General features: G+C 37.4%; 1 protein-coding gene across 2 annotated transcripts; it reads right to left on the reverse strand.

Annotated features, from left to right (window-relative positions):
* Positions 1 to 1,122: 1,122 nt before the first annotated feature.
* On the reverse strand, positions 1,123 to 22,435 carry Lipk (lipase family member K). Of its 2 annotated transcripts, none has more exons than XM_028782293.1 (9): positions 22,334 to 22,435; positions 20,772 to 20,889; positions 19,436 to 19,634; positions 18,664 to 18,773; positions 17,296 to 17,432; positions 10,599 to 10,745; positions 8,479 to 8,550; positions 5,592 to 5,663; positions 1,123 to 1,362 (listed from the first exon to the last, which is right to left on the reverse strand). In XM_028782293.1, the coding sequence occupies exons 1-9, from the start codon at positions 22,433 to 22,435 to the stop codon at positions 1,123 to 1,125; spliced, it is 1,197 nt and encodes a 398-aa protein (XP_028638126.1). The 2 variants fall into 2 exon arrangements, with proteins under 2 accessions (XP_028638126.1, XP_028638125.1); XM_028782292.1 differs by having other exon boundaries at positions 20,772 to 20,904.
* Between the last annotated feature and the right edge of the window lie 888 nt (positions 22,436 to 23,323).

Below are 23,323 nucleotides of genomic sequence, written 5' to 3' on the forward strand. Positions count from 1 at the left end.
GAGGAGGAGGAGGAAGAGGAAGAGGAGTTAGGAGGAGTTGTCCTGGGGGAGAGGAGAGATAGAGGGAGCGAGTAGGAAGAGTGGAGGGAGGGGAAACTTGTGGAGATGTAATGTGTGAAAGAAGCATAAAATTAAAAACAGATTGAAAAATAACAACATAATTTAAACATAGGGATGTAGATTCCATTCTCAGGAAAAAAATTCTTCTAAAAACAAAAGCAGAAAGACTTTTTCAACTAAATACATGCTGAAGGATTCAGTCATTAATAACCTAAAACTGAATGGTCAAGGAAGAGAATTACATCAAAGATTATCAGGTGACATCAAAATGAGGTTATATCAAGTTTTCAAGAAATTACAAAACAACATATAATATATTGCAATAAATGTATTGTTACGTATAATACAGTATTACATAATTATAAGATTGTAATGCTTTAAATTATGGTATCAAATATTACATTTAATATATACTTGCTCTATCTTAATGGTTGATAACTTATTATTGCCAACAACAGATTAGAATAAAGTTGACAATTTAAAACTGAACATATTTATTATGCTACTTGTGTTGGAGTTCAGGAATATAGGCCTGTTAGAGCTTGAGGCTCCTGCCCCGGATTTCACAGGCTGCTTTCACAATGGGAAGCTTGAACACAACATAATGGGCTTCCACACTCAAGCAGAGTTGTGGGAAAATTTATTTTCTTGCGGCTGTAGATTGGTTGAAGGTCCTGATGTTTGCTGGTTATTGGCTAGAGATCATCCTCGGCTCTGAGAAGTCATTCACTGTTCTTTGCTTAGGTGAACTTCCTCATTACATCTGTTTGTCTCAAACCAATAGAAGTAGCTCTTGCTTTAGAATTCTTATGCATAATGCTGTGTCTTATAATGCAAGGAAGTAATCATATTCCATCACCTTTCCGTTGCCAAATAGAATTACTTAGCCAGGGGTACGGCATCTGTTAACTTTGCAAATGCTGTTGACTACAAAGAACACTCCGTTCTCTTCCATCACAAAAAAGAAGGAATAATACAATTTGAGAATTACTGAGATACCACTCTAGGGTCTATCTTATTATTACTGGAAGACACCCACCTGCTTACAGAAATAGAGTGCCTTTAATTTTGCAAAGATTCATCCATCATTCTAATTAGGTCTTGGTAAACTTCCTGGGGAGCATCCTGTCCAAGGTAAAAATCCATATGATTGTAGTGTGGAATGTCCTTGTAGTAGATAAGGTTGGCAACTTTAGGGAGCAGATTTTTAGTGTCCTTATCATCTGCCACAATATCCTGTCCTCCACTCCACATTGCTGTTGGGACACGCATCTTAGTGATGTTGTATACAGGAGGTGTAAGCTAAAGGAAGTGGGAGGAAAGAAAGTGGGAGGGGGCAAGGAAAAGGGAGAACAACATTAGATGTTGAGCTAATTTTTCAGGTTGTTAATGATGTATAAACACAAATATTTTTTTATAGTCAGTTCTACATCGTTGTGAAAAAATATCATAGAATAACTCCTATAAATAAGAAAGACACGTCTGTACTCTTTCATAGATTGCAGTATTTGTTTGTATGCCTTGTTTGCTTTTAGGTCTGTTATGAGGCAGTGCATCATGACAGAAGCATCCAGCAGAGGAAAGCCTCCCTACCATGATATAGCCAGGAATCAAAGAAAATGTATTCACACAATAATGCATTATGGAAATAAAGAACAACCTTTATACTCCTGACTTGCACTTTGGGGCAGATACTTGAGGAAGAGTGTTTCTCTAAAATTCAGGGGTTTCTTTCTGATAAAAAAAAATGACCTGAGAGTATGTACATTTCAAGATAAACATTTCTCTCATATGCAGAAATCTGGGCTCAGTGGCTTTTTTTTGACACTTGTGTATCAGGAGGCTTTTCAGAGAGCATCTATACCAGTACATTAATGCCAACGCTTGAAGAATAATTAAAGGGATTGATCTGTACACAGAAAGAATGTGGTATAGTACTAAACTTGCAGCAAGCTTTCCCTTACACATTCCTCATCTCAATGATCTAGTACACACCTTGATCTAAATGGCCAAGTACCCCAGTTGGAGTACTTGGAGCAAGAAGACGCACCACAGTGACTCAGCAGCATCTGGGCACAGCTATAAAACTGGTCCAGACAATTTTCTGCCACATTGTTCTTTAGTTATGCAGAAAATGTGGTCTTCCTTTTGGTTTTGAAATGGCAAGAGCCATGTGAGCACTATTTCGGAAAGAGCAACAAGTGGAAATAGTCCCTGAGCCAAACTGAGCATGAGCTGCAAAGACAGGATGGAGAAGATCTGAAGATACTGTAGAAAACCAGAGTTTCTTTTTTTCCTAAAAGGGACTTAGTTTCTTCTACTTGCAAATGAATAACCACTGTAAATGGTTTCTGATTATCCACGAGGTAGAATGAAGTTTGTTCTCCTTCAAATCAAAAGTTGAGTCACTAATCTCTAATGTAAGCATAATTAAGGTTAAATGTTGTTTCAAACATTTATCTCCTTCTAACTCTACACAACAGTTGGTCATAAGAAAAAACTCTCCCTCCTTCCTTCCTTCCCTCATACCCTTCCTACTTTCCTCCCTCTCTCCCTCCCCTTCTTTCATTTTCAGTAACATACACAGAGTAAAGACCACATGAGCACACATTAAGAAGACAGCTATCTTCAAGCCAGAAAAAGAACCCTCATTATAGCTTTCATGGCATCTTTACCATGAGCACACTACTTCTCGTACTGAGGTAACACGATCAAAAGCAAAGACCTCAAGGACCCACAGAAGCTCTTTTAGCACAATACAAGGAGAATGTGTGTCTCAAGTTCTCTTCAAAAACTGATACTCAGGTCGATCTCACTTTTGTTGATGGGAGTGAGTGTGAGAGTCTATGTTTTCAAATGTTAAAAGTATATTATCTCTCTCATCTATCAGTGGGAGGTCTTGGAAAGTGGTAAAGGAAAATTAGCAGTTCTGATAGAGCAACACAGAAGGCAGAGAAGGAAGTGAATGCAGATTAGCCTGTGTAGTGTGTGAAGCAGGGAGGGGATGTAGAAGGATCCAGAAAGCCTAGAACTGTGTCCCACATGTAAAGAGTAACTAGGGAAAGAATGGAGCTGGTTTTTCTGATTGGGGTTTTCTTAGTAGCAACATACAAACGACAAATACTTAGCTGCCAAAATAAAGCTTAACAAAGTTCGAAGAAAACCAAAGCAACATGAAAACATCAACAGACACAGGCAAGCTTTCAGGATCAAAGTCAGTCCAACATCCCTGAAGCTTGAATTCCATTACTCCAGTGACACTATTACTCTGCTAAGAACTTAGGCATTGAGAAGATGACAAATCAAAAATAAATGTTAAAATTCATCTTTAAATGATATCTGGTAACTTCTTCCAGGACTTCTTAGCTAATATTTAAGTTAATAGTGAGAAATCATAAATTATTTAGACATCATACTTCCTTAGCAATGTAGGATTCCTAGTGATTTATGTCAGTAATTAAACCAATAGAATTTATGGTGTCATTAAGTGTAGTTATAACTAAGGCTACTGCCTTTTAAATATGCAGAGTTCATCTTCTGTTTGGGTCTCCACCAAAAGTTTCAAGTAAGGGACCATATCTGAACCTCACTCACCATGTATGCATAATTTTCCTTCCATTTGTAAATACAGAAGTGAACTTGATAGCTCTGACCCCACTTTCATCCAAGGTTCCTAGCTCATAAGATGAGGTCAGCATCTAAAATGCTCTTCCTAAAGCAACCATAAACTTGGTGGATCAAGAAAGACAGTCATTAACAGAGAAAAGTGTTGTTCTTTGTGTGTCTGGTATCTGCTCCTGTACCAAACCCATGCAAATTCCACTATAGCAGTTGGGAGGACCACTTTTTTGAAACATTAAAAATATTTCAAAACATTAAAAATATTAATTTCTCTATTTGAATTATTTATTCTCTGAAGTTTTGAATAGATGATGACAACGTTTTATGTTTTAGCTCAGTCAGCCATCAGGCAGCCAAATCAATGATTGTGTTGCCCAACATAATTAGAAAAAAGTTAACAGTAACCAAGAAAACATGCAGTTTTTAGTGTAAGGTATTCACTAAATTCACCATTTAGAAGACACCAATAGAAGATGTCAAGAAATATCTTAATATTATGTTACCCACCCTATAGTGCCAGTTCTCCTTAAAGATGGCATTATCTGATTGGTGTATCTTAAAATCCATATATTGGGTTTTTAGTTTTTAAAATATTTTATTGGATATTTTCTTTATATATATTTCAGATGTTATCCCCTTTCCCGGTCGCACCTCACCCCAGAAACCTCTTATCTCATCCCCTTTCCCTCTGCTTCTATGAGGGTGTTCCCTCACTTACCGGGCCACCCACCCACTCACTCCCACTTCCCTGCCCTCGAATTCCCCTACACTGGGACATTGAGCCTTCCCAGGGTCTCTCCTCACATTGATGTCTGACAAGGCTATCTTCTGTTACATATGTAGCTGGAGCCATGGGTCCCTCCATGTGTACTCCTCGGTTTTTTAAAGTAATGAAGCTCATCATAAGGAACTGTTAGAACAATGCTAGTTTTATTAGATAAAACCTGTTTTAGAAATGGGGGTCATGTTTCTAAATTCTACCTGATGTTATAGTGTGCTTACAGACATGAGTCTAGCATGGCTGTCCTCTAAGAGGCCCAACAGCTGACTTAGACTCAGATACTTACACCCAGCCAATGGCCTAAAGTTGGGAACTTCTGTGATTGAATTAAAGAAAGGCTGGAAAGGAGGAAGGCAACCTCATAAGAAGACCAGCAGTCTCAACTATCCTGGACCCCTGAGATCTCTCAGACACTGAGCCACCAACCAGGCAGCATACAAGAGCTGGTTGGAGGCCCTTAACATATGTACAGCAGGGGACTGCCTGCAATGACCTCGGTGGGAGAAGACAAAAGCCTAACCTTTGAGAGACTTAAGGCCCCAGAGAGTGGGGAGGCCTGGAAAGGGTAGTGTGTGTGTGTGTGTGTGTGTGTGTGTGTGTGTGTGTGTGTATCCTCTCAGAGATAGGGAGGAGGAGGAATGGGATGATGAGCTGTGGGAGGGCAGACCAGGAGCAAGGTAATGACTCAATTGTAAAAAACAAAAAACAAAAAAAACAAAAAAAAGAAAAAGTAATTTAAAAATTAAAAAAAACAGTGTTGATGAAGTATTAAGAGTACTTGTATTGTTTTGTTTTGTTTTCCTGCAAAGGAATGAATAGTGAAAGAAAAAATAGAGAAGTACATTTGAGATCCAGAAATCCACGGGCCATTGTCTAGTTATTTGGCAATGTACTTCCTTAAGTCTCTAGTAAAATGAGGGCAATAAAATGTACCCCAAATGACCATTGGGAGGATTAGAAACAATGACTCAGCTCTGGTAAGACCCAGGAGGCAACACATGCCAGCAGCAATGAGCGTGCCTGTCAAAGCGGGGAGGGGGGGAATAGCATATAAATATTCGAGAGGAGGCTGTTCTCACAGGGTCACTTCAGGGTGCCACTGACTGAGATCAGCATTGGTATTAGTTACCTGGTTAAAGTGCATCATGTTCTGGTCAGGATTGCCCCAGTCAAAAGCTTGGAGTTGACCAGAATTGACAGTCTGAGATAAAACACAAATAAAAATAAAACACATTAATATGACATAAGAAGACAATGTGCATTTAAAATTAGTGAGCAAGAAATACACAGAGAAAGCTGCTATCATCTCCACTCATCAGAACATTAATCAAATAACAAAAGTGGGTACTGCTTCATGGAACCTATAGAACCTATTAGGCCCTGCCCCAAATATATCTTTTCAGTGAAAATCTGCAGATAACGATACTATCAAATGCTACATTACACATCGGATTTCAGGAATTTATATCTGCATATGTTTATAGAAATTTTGGCCGTAATTTCCAACACTAAAAATAAGTATGGCTGTTATTAAACAACTTGCCACTTTACTATCTACCGGCAAGTGCTATCATGAGTGTATTCCCTATTTATTAAACATGCTTATCATTATTAGGAGACTATTCAGCAAATGTGGACTGCTTGACACTTCTGGGCAGGACCAAGCAATGTGTCATGCTGTGAGCAATATCTGTGAGCTAAGCTCTGGAGGCAGTGGGATTGGCTGCCTTTACATCTTGGTATTCAGACTTCAAATATATGAGTAGAAGTATTCAGACAATTACACTTTCCTTGATTCTGTTATTTGCCACCTGTTGCCCCTGTTGAATTAAGGAGGGAGATAAATCCACATTTATATGAAGCACTAAATTTAATTATCTTCAGAAGAATTCCTTTTCCTTATGTTGTCTCCACTCATAGTTTTAATCATTTTACTTTATAATTTTTACTTCCATAACATTATATATGTATATATACATATTATACATATAATAGTATAAATACTATAGTGTACTATAGCAGTATTATATTTGCTATAAATGTCATATGTATAGTTATGAAATACACACACACACACAAACATATATATATGGTGTATGTGTTATTAAATCCTGTCTCAAAAAACAAAAAACAAAAAAAAAATTTCCACACATTTTAAGCAGTGTGAGGCAACAGAGTGGTTTTGTTTTTTTTTTTAGAATTTTAGAGTCCTGGAATCTAATAAGATTCTTTATCCCCAGGCTTGAATCATGACCCAATCTCTTATATAGGGCAAGATATCTGTGAGGTGTGAAAGAAGGCTACATCTGCCTGGACTGTAAGATTAACTAGGAAGATGTATATAAGTCACTCAGTCCCTGGCAATGTGCAACAGAACACTTTTTACTGACTCACTACAAATCAAGTATGTTTTGGTTTAAAATGCTTGGGACCAGTTGTGTTCTTAATTTCACAGTCTTAATATAAAAGATTTTATATATATATATATATATATATATATATATATATATATATATATAATTTTGGAATATTTACATGAATTTTATCAACTGAGCATGACTAATTTGAAAACCCCCAATCCAACCTGCTCCAGAATCTAAGATTTTTCAATGTAAGTGATGGATTAGAGATATTCAACCAGTGCTTTAGAGAGGTGAGCATCATCACCCTTGCTTTCACTGTCTGGATATAGTTGAAACAAATGCTCTATCCCCATCATTAGTCATTCCTTATTTTTGCAAAAGTCAAGAGACTCTGAGAGACAGAGAGAGAGAGAGAGAGAGAGAGAGAGAGAGAGAGAGAGAGAGAAGCAAAAGGCGTCAGCTGCAACATTTGTAGAATGAGATGCAACTGCCTTAAGGGAAACATTTTCAAAAGAATCCAGCAAGATGAAGGAAATCGTGTATGAAGAGCAAGAAGAGCATACAGTAAGTGCTCAAGAACTGTGAACTTGGGTTTTCTGAGAGAACAGGACCCCATGGGTTGTACCCATGTCCTCATCAGTAGCAGACCAGCCTTTACTCACAGGAACGCAAAGTCTATCTCCATAAGCTTTGCAGAAATCGCCAGTGTTTTTCATACTACCTGTAATTGATTCCCACTTTCACCTTTAAAGTGGGTCATACCTTAATACCTGCAGGTAATTAAAATGGTATAAAAGGAAAAAGGAGGAGGGGCGAAGGGATGGGGGTTTCTAGGGAGGGGAAATAGGGAAAGGGGATGACATCTGAAGTGTAAATAAATTAAAAATGAAAAAAATAAAGTAGGTCATAAGATATTAGTATATATGTTAAAATGCAAATTACTCTCTCATTCCCTCTCATATACAGATAGATGGGATTATGCTAATTTTGTTTAACTTTAAAGTGATGGGACTGAAATTATTGATAAAAAATAAAAATTACTGATAAAGACAATGTTACATAAAAGAATTAATATACAGTCATACACATGCTCAGAAAGTTATGCAACTTAATTGAACCCAATTTATCTTGAGCTTACCTGATATTGAGTAATCTTATCAAATGAAATTGTAACTACAAACTATTCCTCTATTTTAATCCCTCCCTAGAATTTCATTTGTTCAGAACAAATCACTCTTTCTGCACTCCGAAATGCCCCATGGGCTAACTGGAAGATGAACAGGTCTTTCTGGAATATGCTGTATTGTTTTACATAAAGTTGTTTCAAACGTAATGATATCCCAGAAGAAGAAATAAAAGCCTTCCCCAAACAGGTTAAGGAAGGAGCCTAAGGACAGGAACTCAGTTAGAATACATGGGAATCAGGCTCTAAACCTGGGCACTGAAGACAAGGAGAATAGATTGGGAGCAAAGGTAATCAAAAGGAGGAGTCTTCGGTGTTGATTCTGGAAGCATCTCCATGCTAGATAGGTCCATGCACAACCTGCATGGAGCTCTCTGGTACTACAAGAGAGAGAAGGGCGGTGGGAGGGAGGGAGGGAGGGAGGGAGGGAGGGAGGGAGAGACAGAGAGAGAGAGTAAGAGTAAGAGTACCTGGGCCCAGTGCAGCATGTTCTGAACCGATGTTCCTGCAGGACTCTGTGCCATATAAACATCCAAGCGACTCTGTAAAGAGATTATTTCTCATCTTGAGGCTACTCATAACACATGAATAGACATAACAATTATTATTTTTAGGGAAAACATATTCTTCATCTCTGTGGAAATATTAACCAAAGAACCTATCACTAGAATACTCTCCTCCATGGCTTGTTTCTGTCCTGGATAGTGGTTCCCTTCAGTTCACAGAGGGTATCTAACTAGCTGAATGCAGAAGGCTATGTAACTTTTCCTTTTGGACTCATACAGACACAGTGTTAAAAACTACAATGGGCCTCTTCTTTATATATAAGGACATTGAAATTTATATAAATTTACATAAAATTTATATAAAATTTATATAAAAGGACATTGAAATAAAGCTTCAAGGGGTTGGAGGAATGACTCAGTGGTTAAGAGCACTGACTGCTCTTGCTGAGGATGTAGGTTCAATTCCCAGCACCCAAATGATAGCTCACAACTGTGTATAATGCCAGTCCCAGGGGGATCTGGTGTCCTCTTCTAGCCTCTCCAAACACATGGTGCACAAGGTACCAAACATACACATAAATGAAAATATATAAATATGAAAAAATAAATTGAAAGCTTTGTTCACAAAGCATTTTGGTAACAACGTGTTTCAAGTCATTACTAGATTTTAAAAATGGATCAAATATTTTGTGAATCCTTTGGTATTTGTAGGATGAAAGTCCTCTAATATAGCTAGACTTATTCCAGATAAGATATTTCCTTTCATACTTTTGAGTTCATTTTTAAATATAAAAATTACTTTTCTACCAGTGTGAGCATTAAAAAAATTTAAACAGTTTTCAAAAATACATCTATTTATGATTAATCCAAAGCTACTGAAAAAAAGCAAAAATCATAAATTGAATTCATAACATTGGGATAAGAAGTAGTAGTTATTATTTTGAAGTTCCACAAAACTGCAGTGTGTACAACTAACACTGTGTGTGTGCTCTGTTCTTCCTGATGTTACAATATCCTATAATCTAGTCCTTAGTCAACAGTCAAAAAAGGATTTGGCCAAATATGGCCTCTATAGTCAGGGGTATTTTTTTATTAACTCTTTATCAGACATTTGGGCCAACTTGCTTAGCTCAGCCTATGTGACATGTTTTAATCTACATGACATTCTTAGATCCCTAGATTAGCAAGCACAGTTCCACTGGAGAATTGACTTGAGAATATGGAAAGGCAGTGGTTCAGACATACTTTACATAAAACAAGCCTTTTATAAAAATCCTAGACCCTGACAAGCAGCCCCGTAATCATAAATACTCAGGAGGCTGAGACGGAAGTATGATGAATTCAAGGCTCAACTGGGCTACATAGTGAGTTCAAGGCCAGCCTGGGCAACTTAGAGAGAACCTCCTATCTACAAAATATAGAGAAAACAGACTCTTGGCAGCAGTCTATCAGATAGATGGAGACCATCTTCTGCTGTGTGGTACCTCTGGTTTCAAACAGTCCATGTCTAGCTGGAATGTGAAGAGTAACTGCTGAACTTTCCCTTCTTTGCCCATCAAATTAGCTACTTATATTCTGAAAGGAAAGGAGACCAGATATGCTAGAAAAAGGAAGAGTAACCACTCAACTCAGCACCCTTAATGCTAAGCTTGTAGCTGTTACTGAAAAGACAAATTATCTCTTTCAGTTAGTGGAGGGGTGATAAGAATTTCCAAATTGCTCATGGATGTGGAATATTTATTTTTAAAAAACCCATGCAAATTGCAGATTCTGGAATAACTCCCTGAGATTCCACTTTAGCAGGTCTGAAATAAACAGAATTCTAATGAATATAATGAGATTTTTTATTGGTGTAACTTTAGCCACAGCAAGAATTTGAAGCTATGTGAGCAAGCCATTTTTTTCCAGTTGTTTTTATATATGGTAGTCAACTCTCAATCCTGACCAGAGCCATGAAGACGCTAACTACACTTCAAAAGACAAAACAGAAGCCATCTAATATGGTTTACATAAAATCCAAAGTGAACTCTCAACTCTTTTACAACAAAATCTTTGGTTTTCAGGAAGTGATTATTTATACCTACCATGTTTAAGTTTTGGGGATCAAATCCACTTAGAGAAAACAGTAAGTTGCTGCATATCTGACGGAATAACTTTCGGTTGCACACTTTGGTAGCAATGAATTGTTCAAGCCACGTATGAGTGGAGAACATTTTGTCACCAAACAATACCTGAAAGATGGGCGTAGAACATCACTAAATGCCATAGTTAATGAATGTCAGGAGCAGAGAACCTTTGTCCATCCAGGCAAGGACCGCATGGGCAGTAACAGTACTGGTCCTGTGTGAAACCACAAGGCTTGTGAAATTTTATCTTTGTAATACTCCTACTGCCCTGAAAGTTTTCATGAGACTCATTCATTGGGATGTTTTGGGCATGTTCACTTAGAGAATAGCCTGCACAGAGATTGGTAAAACATTTCTACATGGTTTTAGATTCTCCTTCTTATAACCGGAGAAGAATTTAGTCCTTGTTTGTCTAAATTTTTATAACTGTAAAATGGAAAAATTGTCACCTCCTAAGCAGAATCAGTGTAAAGGTGATAGTTTGTATTTGAAGACTATCTAATGAAGTTCTTAGAAACTAGCAAATAGTTTCAGAACAATACATTTGACCTAAGTGGTAACTGAGACAGGCAGCCAGGTTTTCCCTTCACGATCCTTTACTGCAGTCTCAGAAACAAAAGCTTCATCCCAAGCACTGCACCTATACTGATGAAATTTCAGGCAAGGACTCAAATATGTTGAAAACATCTTTTGAATTCTAAAAATCTATCACATTACAACATGAAAAAATATTGAATCCTCATGTATATTCATCAAATCTTGCTTTAATTTCATCAGAGTGAATTTCATATTATTGGCGTAACAAGTTACAGGGGAGGTGAAAGATCACGTTTTTTCTTAGAAGTTTCAGAAACAACCATTTACTATAAAAATTGTCACAGATTTTTTTCTGAACTCTTTTATTAACTGACCATTATGACAACAACTAAACAAGAATAATGCATGTTTATTTTTATTGCAGGAATGCACTATAAGCTTTTATCCTTTCTTTGGTAAACTAGAGCCAGTAAATTCCTATGTGGCATAACTTACTTTGGTTCTGAATTTGAAGATATTTTGTATTATAGAATTGGAAGGAATTCCTGTTTAGTAAAACATTTACTAATCTATGAAACTTTATATATATATATATATATATATATATATATATATATATATCTCACCATGATTTAATTAGCATACGTTTTCTATCAAAAATGAAGAAAACAGAGAAAAGGAAAAAGAGAAGAGAAGTAGGAGAGATGAGGAGAGGAGAGAGAAAGCGTAATAAGATGGGGGAAGTAGGAATAAGAGGAAGAGGGGAATGCGGGGAAAAATGACATTCAATTAAGTTCAAGCTTCTCAATTCTGCAGGTCAGAAAGCAATAATAGGTCATTGAAAAAGTCAGCTAATTTATTCAGCCCTGTTCTTCATTTTGTCCTAATTACTAAAAAATTCTAGCAATTACTCTACTCATCAAACTGTAACTCTATGTAACTGTCCCCGTTGTAATTTAATAATCATGGCAACATGTAATCACACTGTGAACTTATGCTTCTAAAGAATACTGACACCTATTCAGTGTTCTATGTGTGGAAACCTAAATTCCCGTGGGAATAAGTCATTCAACTACAAAGCATATCTAATCTGATTAACTTCATGCTTTTACTTTCTGTTTATCAATACTATTTCCATACAGTCCATACCTGGGGAAAATGCACATGACATGAAGCAGCCAGTATGTTCATATAGTCAGCTACAAAAATACATTAATAAAGAGGCCATGTTTACGTCACAGGCCCTTGTTCTTTGTTCTGATAGTCAGCTTTCCCAAATGCAGGGAGAAACAGCGTGGGAGTCTCAAGTTCACTCCACTCCTGTGTCCATCACTATACATTACCCAAGGACAAAGAGTTACCCCATCATCCTGACCTAAGGAGAGTGGAGTATAGCAGTGCTGAAGTTCAGGGCTCCTTTAAAGAGGGTCACATTACTGTGCACAGGCAATCAGCTTGTTCCTGGACAGAGCATGTTTGTCACATGGTAATAGGCACACAGGTTCCTGTAAGAACCTTTGTATCTTTTTGAGAATTGAGCCATTTTTGTTTTGTTGAAAAAAAAAGACACCTCTCCATTTTGTGGCTGTGAGCAAAACAGATATGATGCTTCTTTATGTAATTTCAATGATTCTACCAGCTTGACAAGTGCTACACACTGTATTAATATGAATATATGGCTTGCCTAACAGAACATTGGTTGCATTACTTTTCCAATGATCTACTCAGCTGGGAAAGTATCTATGCCTGGGTTTTTCTGTCTGACATTGAAAATGTCATGAAGCTAGGTTTGGCAAGGTATGCCTATGTTTCCTACACCTCGGAGGCAGAGGCAGAGGCAAGAGGATTGCCACAGATCAGATGCCTGATTTGTATAGCAAGTTTAAAGCTAGATAGGTCCACACAAAACACTACTACCATCCAAACAGCAGGGAAACCCACTACACACAACCAAAACCATCACTTTCTTTTAGTTGCCCAATAATAGTAATATTGAGGTTTAGCTTTAGCACCCATTCACAGAATGATCTGAGAAAGGTTGCTCCACTTATCTGAGTCCCAAGCTTTTATTTTTAAGAAACAAAAATAATAACAATTGAGTAAATCAGAGAAAGTTAAAAGTAAAGGCTCAGTGTAACCTGCAGATTAAAAAGCAAGTAGAGAGATAACAATACAAAGAAATAAATGCCCAGAGGAAGGGAGGAGAGTGGAAGGGAACAACAGTAAACAAACACCAAGTGCTCTGCACTGAACTCTAAAATAAGCTTGATTAATATGTTAACAATCTTATGCAATGTGTGTTGCTCATGTTATTGACCAGGAATGATGCTTACCTACATTATCTCAATGAATATCGCAGTGTGGCAAGTTCTATATAAATTTGAAAAAGCACAGTTTAGGAGGATTGAATAGCTTACCCACAGTCATAAATTCATGAGGCAGATACACAACAAGAGCCTAATTCTATGTGACTCTATCCTTAGACCTGTCCTTAAGTGGATTGAACTAAATTTAATAAGAACAATGGAACAATTCCAAGAGCAAGTGCTGACAATAAGTCAGTATACAGAACATTTTCCAAATCAGATCGTATGGTAGGTACAACTAAAACCTCTATGAATCTTTAAAAGTTAAAAATCCTGGGCTGGAGAGATGGCTCAGTGCTTATTAGCACTTGCTGCTCTTGTGAAGCACCTGTGTTTGTTTCCCAGCACCGACACCTACAAACAACAAGATGCCCAACACTTAGACCCTAGAAGAAATGAGTGAGTTCATTGATACATATGCCTAGCCAATACAGAATAATAAATAGAAACCTGAATGGGTTAATAAAAGTTAATAATAATGAACTGATAAAGAACAATCTTTCTCATCAAAGAAAAGCTCATGGACAGTGGCATCATTGTTGAATGCATCTAAGCAATTTTAGAAGAATTAATACCAAAATCTCTAAAAGCATTCAAATTGAAAAAGAAGGAGGTCTTCCAAATTTATTCTGTGAAGCCAATACTATCATGACACCCAAACAAGGAAACAACAAAATCAGAAAATTACAGATAAATATCTCTGATGAAAAGATAATAATATGCCTAATACAAAACCCTGTATATCAAATATAACATAAGGAAAAGATGATTTATTCCAATAAACTATCATTCATCAAAATTAGCAAGAGTCAAAATATGCAAATGAAAAGGTATGATGTGACAGATTAACAGGATGGAAGACAGCAGCAGCAGCAGCAGCAGCAGCAGCAACAACAACAGAAATAATAACACCAAACAGTCATATTGGTCTGGTGAGATATTTCAGCAGGTAAGGGCACTTGTTTAAGCCTGGTGATCTGAATTTGATCCCTGGAACACATGTCATATTGGAAGAAGAGAACCAACCCACACACAGTTCATGTCATACATCCCCTTCTAATAATAAATTACAACAGCATGTTATCACCTGACTAGATCCAGTAATTTTTGGACATACTTAAACATTCTTTCATGATAAAAACTATGAACAAATTATCATGAGAGGGATGTATGTCCAACATAATCAAATCAACACACAATTACCCCACAGCTAGCATCATCGTAAATGAGGAAACCTACAAGCTCTCTAGGATCGGAAACAAGATGATTGTCTACTGTCATCACGATATATAAACCAGGACTGAAAGTCCTCAACAGAGCAATAAGGCATGGCGAAGAAGCAAAGGGCGTCATCTATCTACTTACTATCCATCTCCTGAACTCAAATTCATTCTGTAGCCAAGGTTGGCCTTAAACTTACCATCCCCCTGCCTCACAGTCCAGACTTCTGAGGTCATACCTGATCATTTCTACAACTTTGAAAGAGGAAATTCAACTTGTCATCATTTGCATATGGTATGATCATATGTATAGAAAATATCACAGACTGCCACAAAACTAAGTCAGATGAAGATATTCACACCCAATCAATGGACAGAAGCTGCTGACCCCTGTGGCTGAATTAGGGAAAAGCTGAAAGAAGCTGAGAAAAAGAGTGACCTTAGAGGAAGACCAGCAGTCTCAACTAACCTGGATCCCTGTGATCTCTCAGACACTGAGCCAACAACCAGGCAGCATACACCAGCAGATATGAGGCCCCCAACACATATACAGCAGTGGACTGCCAGGTCTGGACTCAGACAAGATGCACTTAACCCTTGGGAGACCTGGAGCCCCAGGGAATAGGGAGGTCTGGTAGGGTGGGGAGGGTGAGGACATTCTCTTGGAGACAGTGGTGGGGGGTGGGGGAGGAGGTATGGGATGTGGAACAGTCAGAGGGTGGACCAGGAGGGGAATAAAGTCTGAACTGTAAAAAAAAATTAAAAATAATAAAAACGAAAGAAGGAAAGAAAAACTATTAGTGCTAATAAATGAACTCGACATAAAATCAATGTGTGGACATCAGTAGCTTTTCTACATTCTAGTAAAAATTATTCTAAAAAGGAAATAAAGAAAGCAGTCTCATTTAGGATAGCTATAAAAATAAAATATCTTAGAATATACTAACTAGCAGGAAAAACTTTCTACAATGAAACACGTAAAGCAGATAAAAAGCAATCAAAGAGGACATAAAAACTAGACATGCCATTTGCACATATTAAAAGACCCTATTAAAAATAATTGATATGTAATCCTTATCAAAATAACCATCCTATTTTCATAGAAAACTAAAAACATCCCAGAGTTCATATGGAAACCTGAACAGTTAAACAGCTAGAACAATATTGAGAGAAAAAACAAGTTGGAGACATACTACCTGATTTGGGGATGTTATACAAAGCCACATGAATAGTGATGTCATGGCCTTGAGATAACAAACTCACAGGCCAATGGGAGAGAATCTGGAGAGACTAGAAATAACACCACATGTGACAGCCATATGGCCTAGGAACACTCACTGGGAAAGAGCAGTCTTTTTAATAAGTCATGATGCAAAGACTGGATGTTCACGTGCAGGAAACAGAAGCTAGTTCTCTTACTGTACAGAAAAATTAACTGAAAACAGATAAAGTGTGCATGCAAACCCCAAAACTCTCAGAAGAAAGTGTAGGAAACATGTTTTAGGAAGTTAGAATTAACAAAGGATTTAAAAATAAGATCCCCACATCACTGGAAACTGTGGTGGTTTGAATATGCTTGGCCCAGGGAGTGGCACTGTTGGGGGTGTGGCCTTGTAGTAGGTGCAGCCTTGTTGGAAGTGTGTCACCGTGGGCATGGTCTTTAAGACCGTTTCCTAGATGCCTGGAAGCCAGTCTTCTTATGTCTGCTTTTAGATGAAGATATAGAACTCTCAGCCCCTCCAGCCCCACATTTGTCTGGATGCTCCCATGCTCCTGCCTTGATGATAATAAACTGAACCTCTGAACCTGTAGTCAGAGTTGCCTTGGTAATGATGTCTGTTCACAGCAGTAAAACTCTGACTAATACAGAAACAAAACCAAAAGTAGTTAAATAGGATTTTATAAAACTAAGAGGCTTCTGAATAGCAAAGGTAACAACAAATGGCCACATAGAAAGGGAGAAAATATTTGTAAATTACACATCTGATGTGGTTGACAATCAAAATATACCAGGGATTCAGCTTAGTGACATAAAAAATGCAATTAAATGTGGCATAGTATTACATAGATGTTTCTCAAAAAAAAAAAAGGGTGTATAAGCAATCTTCAAATGCATGCAAAAGAAATGCTTGGCCATCACCAGCAAAACACTTCTCAAAACCATGGGGAGTTACTTCACTCTACTTAGAAAACCCTTTATCAAAGTGCTGCACATGACAGGTACTGAAGATGTGGGAAAGAGGAACTGAAGTTGGAACCGGAATAGGATTCTTCAGAAATACCAAGTTAGGTCTCACTTTAGCTGTGATTGGGAGGTAATGCTGGAGAGATGTTCTGATAAAGACCCTAGAGCAGGAGGCATCAGGACAAGTTTCCCGAGCTCACTGATAGGACAGGTCATCAGCAGACCTCCATGGAACCTTAATCACCATTTCCACCACTAACTGTTTTAAAGATGCCACATGTTTTCTCTTGGTATCTGTGGAAACAGGGAGATTTACAGTTCCTCCCACTTTAGAGGAATTCACATACCTTGACAGCTTTCCTGGAAAGGGAGGTTAATTTTTTCATTGGGCTTCGAGTATATTTTACTGTGACCACTGGAGCTAGTGCGAAAAACAGCCTAATCTTTTTAGCCAGCTCTGGATTTGTAGAGAATGCTATGAACGCTGCAGGGAAAGAAGACATTAGCTCACACAGACTTCCAATTATCTGGTCATTGCAAATCCTTATAAAGTTAGCTATATTGAAAACAAAACGAACTGTGAAGATTATTTATGGGGAGGAATTTTTAAAATTTTCAAGGGTACAACTGGCTCTTTCTTGTGTTCTTGCAGGGAGGTTCAGTGACATTACATAGAGAATACGTGTTAAACACAAGGGATCATATTGGCTTTAGTCTTGGTGTAATATAAAGCCAAGCTATCATCTTGACTTCTAAATCAGTAGCTTCTAGCTCAATACATTACCTCCTTTTATGAGTCTGAGTTTCTTAAATATGAGGATAGCAATCTACAGAGAATGTTCTATGTGCATATGCAATTACATACACATGTACATATATATATATATATACTTTCATATACATTAAAATATTATACAGACAAATACATAAAAATGAATCTTAAAGTGCTACTTGATATTTTTATCCTTTGGGAAAATTTCCTGAATATGATAATTGAAGAACTATGGGTATTGTAGTCTCAGATATTTGCATTTTTCAACAGGAAGAAAGCAGTGAGAGCCCCGAGATGCCTTGCGGCTCTATCATCATGCTCTCCAGCTTGATTCATGGTCTTGATAACAAGAAAAGCCTCACTGATTGTAGCATATAATCAGTCTCATAATTCCGTGGTTTTGCTTCAGTGTCCTCTTTTCTTTTTCTTTTATTTTTTTTAAGATTTATTTATTAGTATACAGTTTTCTACATGCATGCATGCTGCACGCCAGAAGAGGGCACCAGATTTCATTACAGATGATTATGAGCCACCATGTGGTTTCTGGGAATTGAACTCAGGACCTCTGGAAGAGCAGTCTGTGCTCTTAACCTCTGAGCCATCTATCTCTCTACCCCAATGCCCTTCTCTTGACTGTGAGAAACTCAAGGGGAAAATGTTTATCTTTGTTTCCTCAGAAAATAATCTGGGGTCTTAGTGTTTTCTGAGAGCACAAACTAAGTTCTATCAATCTCCAAATTCAGTGTTGGGGACAAATTTCTCATAGTCATTCTTGCTTTATTTACTCTTCAGAACCTACCTAGAGGAAATGCTTTTTCAAAGTCATGAAACTAAAAACTATACAGAAAACCAACCAACCAACCAACCAACAACCACCTGACCCTTTCCACAAACACAGGAGAAAATACTTGGCATTGTCTGATTTCATCCAGCCCAAACACACCTATGGTGGTTCCCTGCGAGTGGCCCACATAGAAGAGTTGCTTCTGTCCACTTTTCTCTAAGATCAGATTGATTGTAGCTGGAAGATCATATTTAGCCATCTCATCCAAGCTACCAGAAAAAAAGGAACGATAAAATTAGAAAGGAGGATCTGTAGTTGTTAGACCCGCAGTGTTTGCAAACAGTCCCTGCAGACGTTGATACTCAGCTTTGGCTCTACATGAGGGAGAGTGACAACATTGTGTGTCTGAACAGCTTCCCATGTTGCCATCTTCCCAGTCAGGAAACTTGAGTCTGATGGAACACCTACTGTTAATTTTCTGCTAGGCTCAGTCATGTTCCATTTATCCCAGAGATATAGGAAATATTACTTGAGTTCCAGAAAGAACACAGAAATGAGGCAGTGAAACCAGTAGCCTTAGTGATCTCAGTGGCATGGTTCTTAGTTCTGAGGACAAGCTAGGCTCGCCCTTGTGACTAAGCAAGTCAGCCTTCAGGAACAACTCTCTGCTACTTAGACACATTTTGATCAGGACAGACAGATACAACCCCCGACCCCACCCTACCTCACCCCAGTCAATCATACCAGGAAGGAAACAAGGCTTTAAAAACAAGCAATTAACTAGAGAGCTTCTTCTGAGATGAAGGAAAGCCTGGATAGGTGAGGAAATTCTAGTTTGCTTCTTGCAGATTCTATCGATTGCATTTGGACAGAGAAGGGAAACCAGGAAGAATTTATGCTTGTAAATAAGTCGCGAACAGGTTTCTCTTACCTGAAGGCCCAATATTGCGGTGACTTGGGTGACAGTGTCAGGTGTTTTCTGGACCAGGTATTTCCTCGGCTGTTCCCCAACCAAACGTCATAACCACTATCGGCCAGAAGAAAAGCCAGGCTGTTGTTGGGCAGGTTGCAAATCCAGTTATCGGCGGATGCAGCTAAGCCATGCTGCAGATATACAACTGCCTTCGGAACTGGAAAACAGAGAACAAGGGTTTCCTCCTTGATCCCCTCAATCTTCTTGCAAACTCTGCTTTCTGACATACTCACACATAAGCAAAGGTAAGAGATGAGATTTTGCTCCGGGTAAGCCTGGCCTTTTAGGGATTCAGTCCTTTAGAGACTCTTTACCTGGGGCACATAATTATAGCCTACTTTCTTCATTTATGAGATGAGGAGTATGTATAGTGTATTATGTCACATAGGGGTTTATTAGAGCCAGACTTTTCTGGTTCAAAATCTATCTTGCTATGTATGTATATATGTGCTCCTTGTTATTTATATAGTGGTAAATAATATCAAATGTTCTCTCATAGGGAAGGTTTAAGAGTTCAATTAAAAATAAAACATGTAAAAGATTTTACAGCAAAATAAATGCTAACTCTACTACTGATTTCATTCATATTATTTTATTTCTTAAGAAGCATCTTATTGGAGGCTACAGAGATGTTTCAGTATTAGAGCATTGGTTGCTTTTGCAGAGGACCCAGGATTTGACTCCAAGCATGCACAAAGACAGATCACAAACATGTAACTCTAGGACCAAGGGATCTGACACTATCTTCTGGCCTCTAGAAGCAGCGGTCACACACATGGTACATGGACATATACACAGGCAAAATATTCATATATAAAAATTAAATTAATTAAATTGAAAATGTAAATAAAAAATAAATAAAATAAATAAAAAATTGAATTTATTTGAATTTTGAATGCTATTAAAGCTAAGGAAAAATTTCAGGATTGACAGACTTGGGAGACAAACTGAAAGATTTTGAGGACTGACTGCATTTAGGATGCCAGGGAGAGGATGAGGTCAAGGATGACTCTTGAGTTTCTAAACTATAGAGGTATTATTGTGATGAGGGCTTATTTCATTTTATTATTTTTTTATGGGGGACAAAGACATGGAGAAAGGAAAGTCCAAATAGTCAATATATATTAAAATGGCAAAAATTTTTAAGGAGTTTTGTAAATTAAATGGAGGTGGAGATGAATTTTCTCTGATAAAAGGACCATGATCTATCTTGAGCAAAGGCATCCTGCTACTGCCAGGGTAGTTAGATGTTTCTATTTCAGGCATTTTGATTTCAAAGCAAAATAAATCATACCTGTGTTCCTTGAGCATCCTTTCCCATGAGGAATTCGGTAAGTTCCAAGAATATAACCATCCTCTGTTACAACATCATGCATTTCATAAGGATAGCCCCAGTAAGAAATAATTTCACTCTGAAAAATACATACCTACAATTCAGTTTGCTTTTTATGTGTACACTACAATATAGTTCTTTCACTAACATATGCATTAGGCAACAGCATATAGCAGGAGAAATTATAGCAACTTGGGAAATGTATCAGGAAGGGACTGAATGCAAAGGGGTAATATATAGTTGGAATGACTCCACATTTAGCATCTTCAGGATAGTGTATAAACATGCCTGTGGGCTTAGTGTTTACCAACCTCATAGTTCATTCTTAAGATGTGTTGGCAACAAAAAATAGAAATACTTGGCTAATGAGGGAAACCACAAGAGATTGGAAAGTATACTGTGGCTGATGATAAGTGAGCTTCTACAAATTTGGCTCCAAAGAGATATAAGAGGAAGTGGTTATTAGAGGCTAGGTAGAGAAAGGAAAGGAACACAGCAAAGGAGATAGATGACTAACTAAATAGAGCAAGGGCAATTACAAAAGGAAAGCAAACAAACAAAAACCCCTTGATTTCCCTCTTCTCTCTCTCACACACACACATATACATATATATATATATATATATATATATATGAAACATCTGACAGAGCTTTAGATATAGTCCCTATAGGCCTTCTGGATAGGAAGAAAAGCATAAAGAAATACAAGATGAGTTAGAAGGCCATCAGAAACTTCTCTATCCACAGACATGCATGGAAGCAGAAGCAAATGTTACAGGATATAAGCTTGCTCTACTTCATCAATTCTGTGAAGAAGTCTTTGTGATAGAACTGTAAATATTTTAGAATTGAGAATACTGAAGATCAGCACAATTAGTAATTTATCCAAGATAATACATTAGGAAGAGGTAAATAATTTATCAATGAGAGAGTAAGGTTAGCTGCACAGTCTATACCATTATCACAAAGTTTCACATTTGCTCATGTGAGGTACACAGTGGATGCTTGAGTTATGATGTTACTCAGAATAGTGTTGAGGGCCTAGGCTCTAAAGACAGACTGTATGGCACGGTGTGTCTGTGTTCTACTGATTAGACCACTAACACAAAGCACAGAGTAGACATGTGTCATCTGCCTTTCCTACATAGCAAGAAGTCCACTGATGATATGAAATTATTTGGACATAAACCAAACCTGACTTATTAAACCCCCAAAGTACATTGATGTACCTCACAAAATCATGGAGGCGGATTACACAAAGCCTCAGAAAGAATTCAAGGATATGTGACAGGGAATTATCAAAATTAATCTTGAACTTCTTCTTTAGAAAGCCACAGCTAAGTAAGAGCTCGGATCACCAGGATTGTTGCTACAATGTGAGATTGAGCTTTCAATTCTAAGATGAGTTAGTTTTGGGAAGGATCAAAAGAAGATGTTCAGATTTAGTCATTAGAGAAACTCTCGATACACAAATTATACCTAAAATGTGACTAATTTCTTATTTTTCTCAATGAATGACTTACAGTGTTCATACTGGCTTCGGGATTTGTGATGCCCCCTTGCTTATAGCCATGTATGGGTCCAGGAAGAAGCATACAACATGTTGTTGCTAAAAGCCACCACATTGGAGCCTGCCTGGGAAAGGAAATATTAATGCAACATCATCAAGGAGAAATCTTGCAAAAGGAAAATTGGTGTGATTTTTTTAAAAATAGCATTTCTGAGGAATCAAGTAGAAACATAAACTTCTAGGCTGTATTTTTACAAGCAATACACTGAGTTATTAAGGATTCATTCCATGAAAATCTTTAAATGGTGGCCTTGGATAAGAAAAGAATGAAGTAGAGAACAAAGGAGGGAAGGAAGGAAAAAAGTATAAGAAAAACAAGTTGAGTTCAGTAGGGAATTACATAAAGGAAATGATGGATAGTTGAAGAAAACTATAGTGACTAATATGTTGCTCACACAACATTGACCATTTTTAAAGAGTTATATAAATTGTTTTTGTTTTATCTTCTTATGGAGCCATGTGGCATGCATCTCTCCCACTGAGCTATATATAACCCTGGCCCTATTAGATTGCATTATATTTTCCCACTTTCCTGAATGTAGGACTGAGCCTTAAAAAAATCTTTAAAAAATAAGGTCACCAACTCATTTTATCCTTTAAAAGCATTTTAGTCTTTCACTCAGTAATTTTATTTACAAAAAATAAAACTAAAAAAGATAAGGCATATGTGTTCCACGCATTAAATATTCTTTACGGTGTATCCAATGTGATTTTTGTGATTTGTAATTTCACAAATACAAGATTAGCAAAACTCATTATTAATAAAGAAGAGTAAAGTTATTTAGCCGTAAAAATATGTTTAAAAGTCAATTTCAAGTTTATTGAAGATCTTAATGTAAGTTCTGAACTTTGAAATGGCCAGAAACAAGCACTTTAAGATACAGGAATTGATAAGAACTTTCCGGAAAAAAAAAGCTTCAATTCCCAGGAAATGAAACTAAAA

This window comes from Grammomys surdaster, unplaced genomic scaffold, assembly GCF_004785775.1.
Source record: "Grammomys surdaster isolate TR1022 unplaced genomic scaffold, NIH_TR_1.0 725, whole genome shotgun sequence".
NCBI lineage: Eukaryota > Metazoa > Chordata > Mammalia > Rodentia > Muridae > Grammomys > Grammomys surdaster.

What these genes read in the sequence shown, in the direction of transcription:
- Lipk (XM_028782292.1), bottom strand. Translation starts at nt 22,435, where the DNA reads ATGTGGTGGCTTTTAGCAACAACATGTTGTATGCTTCTTCCTGGACCC. An exon ending in CCGAAGCCAGTATGAACACT is followed by an intron (nt 20,905 to 22,333) that starts GTAAGTCATTCA and finishes ACTGAATTGTAG; the next exon opens with GTATGTATTTTTCAGAGTGA. An exon ending in ACATGATGCACTTTAACCAG is followed by an intron (nt 1,363 to 5,591) that starts GTAACTAATACC and finishes CACTTCCTTTAG; the next exon opens with CTTACACCTCCTGTATACAA.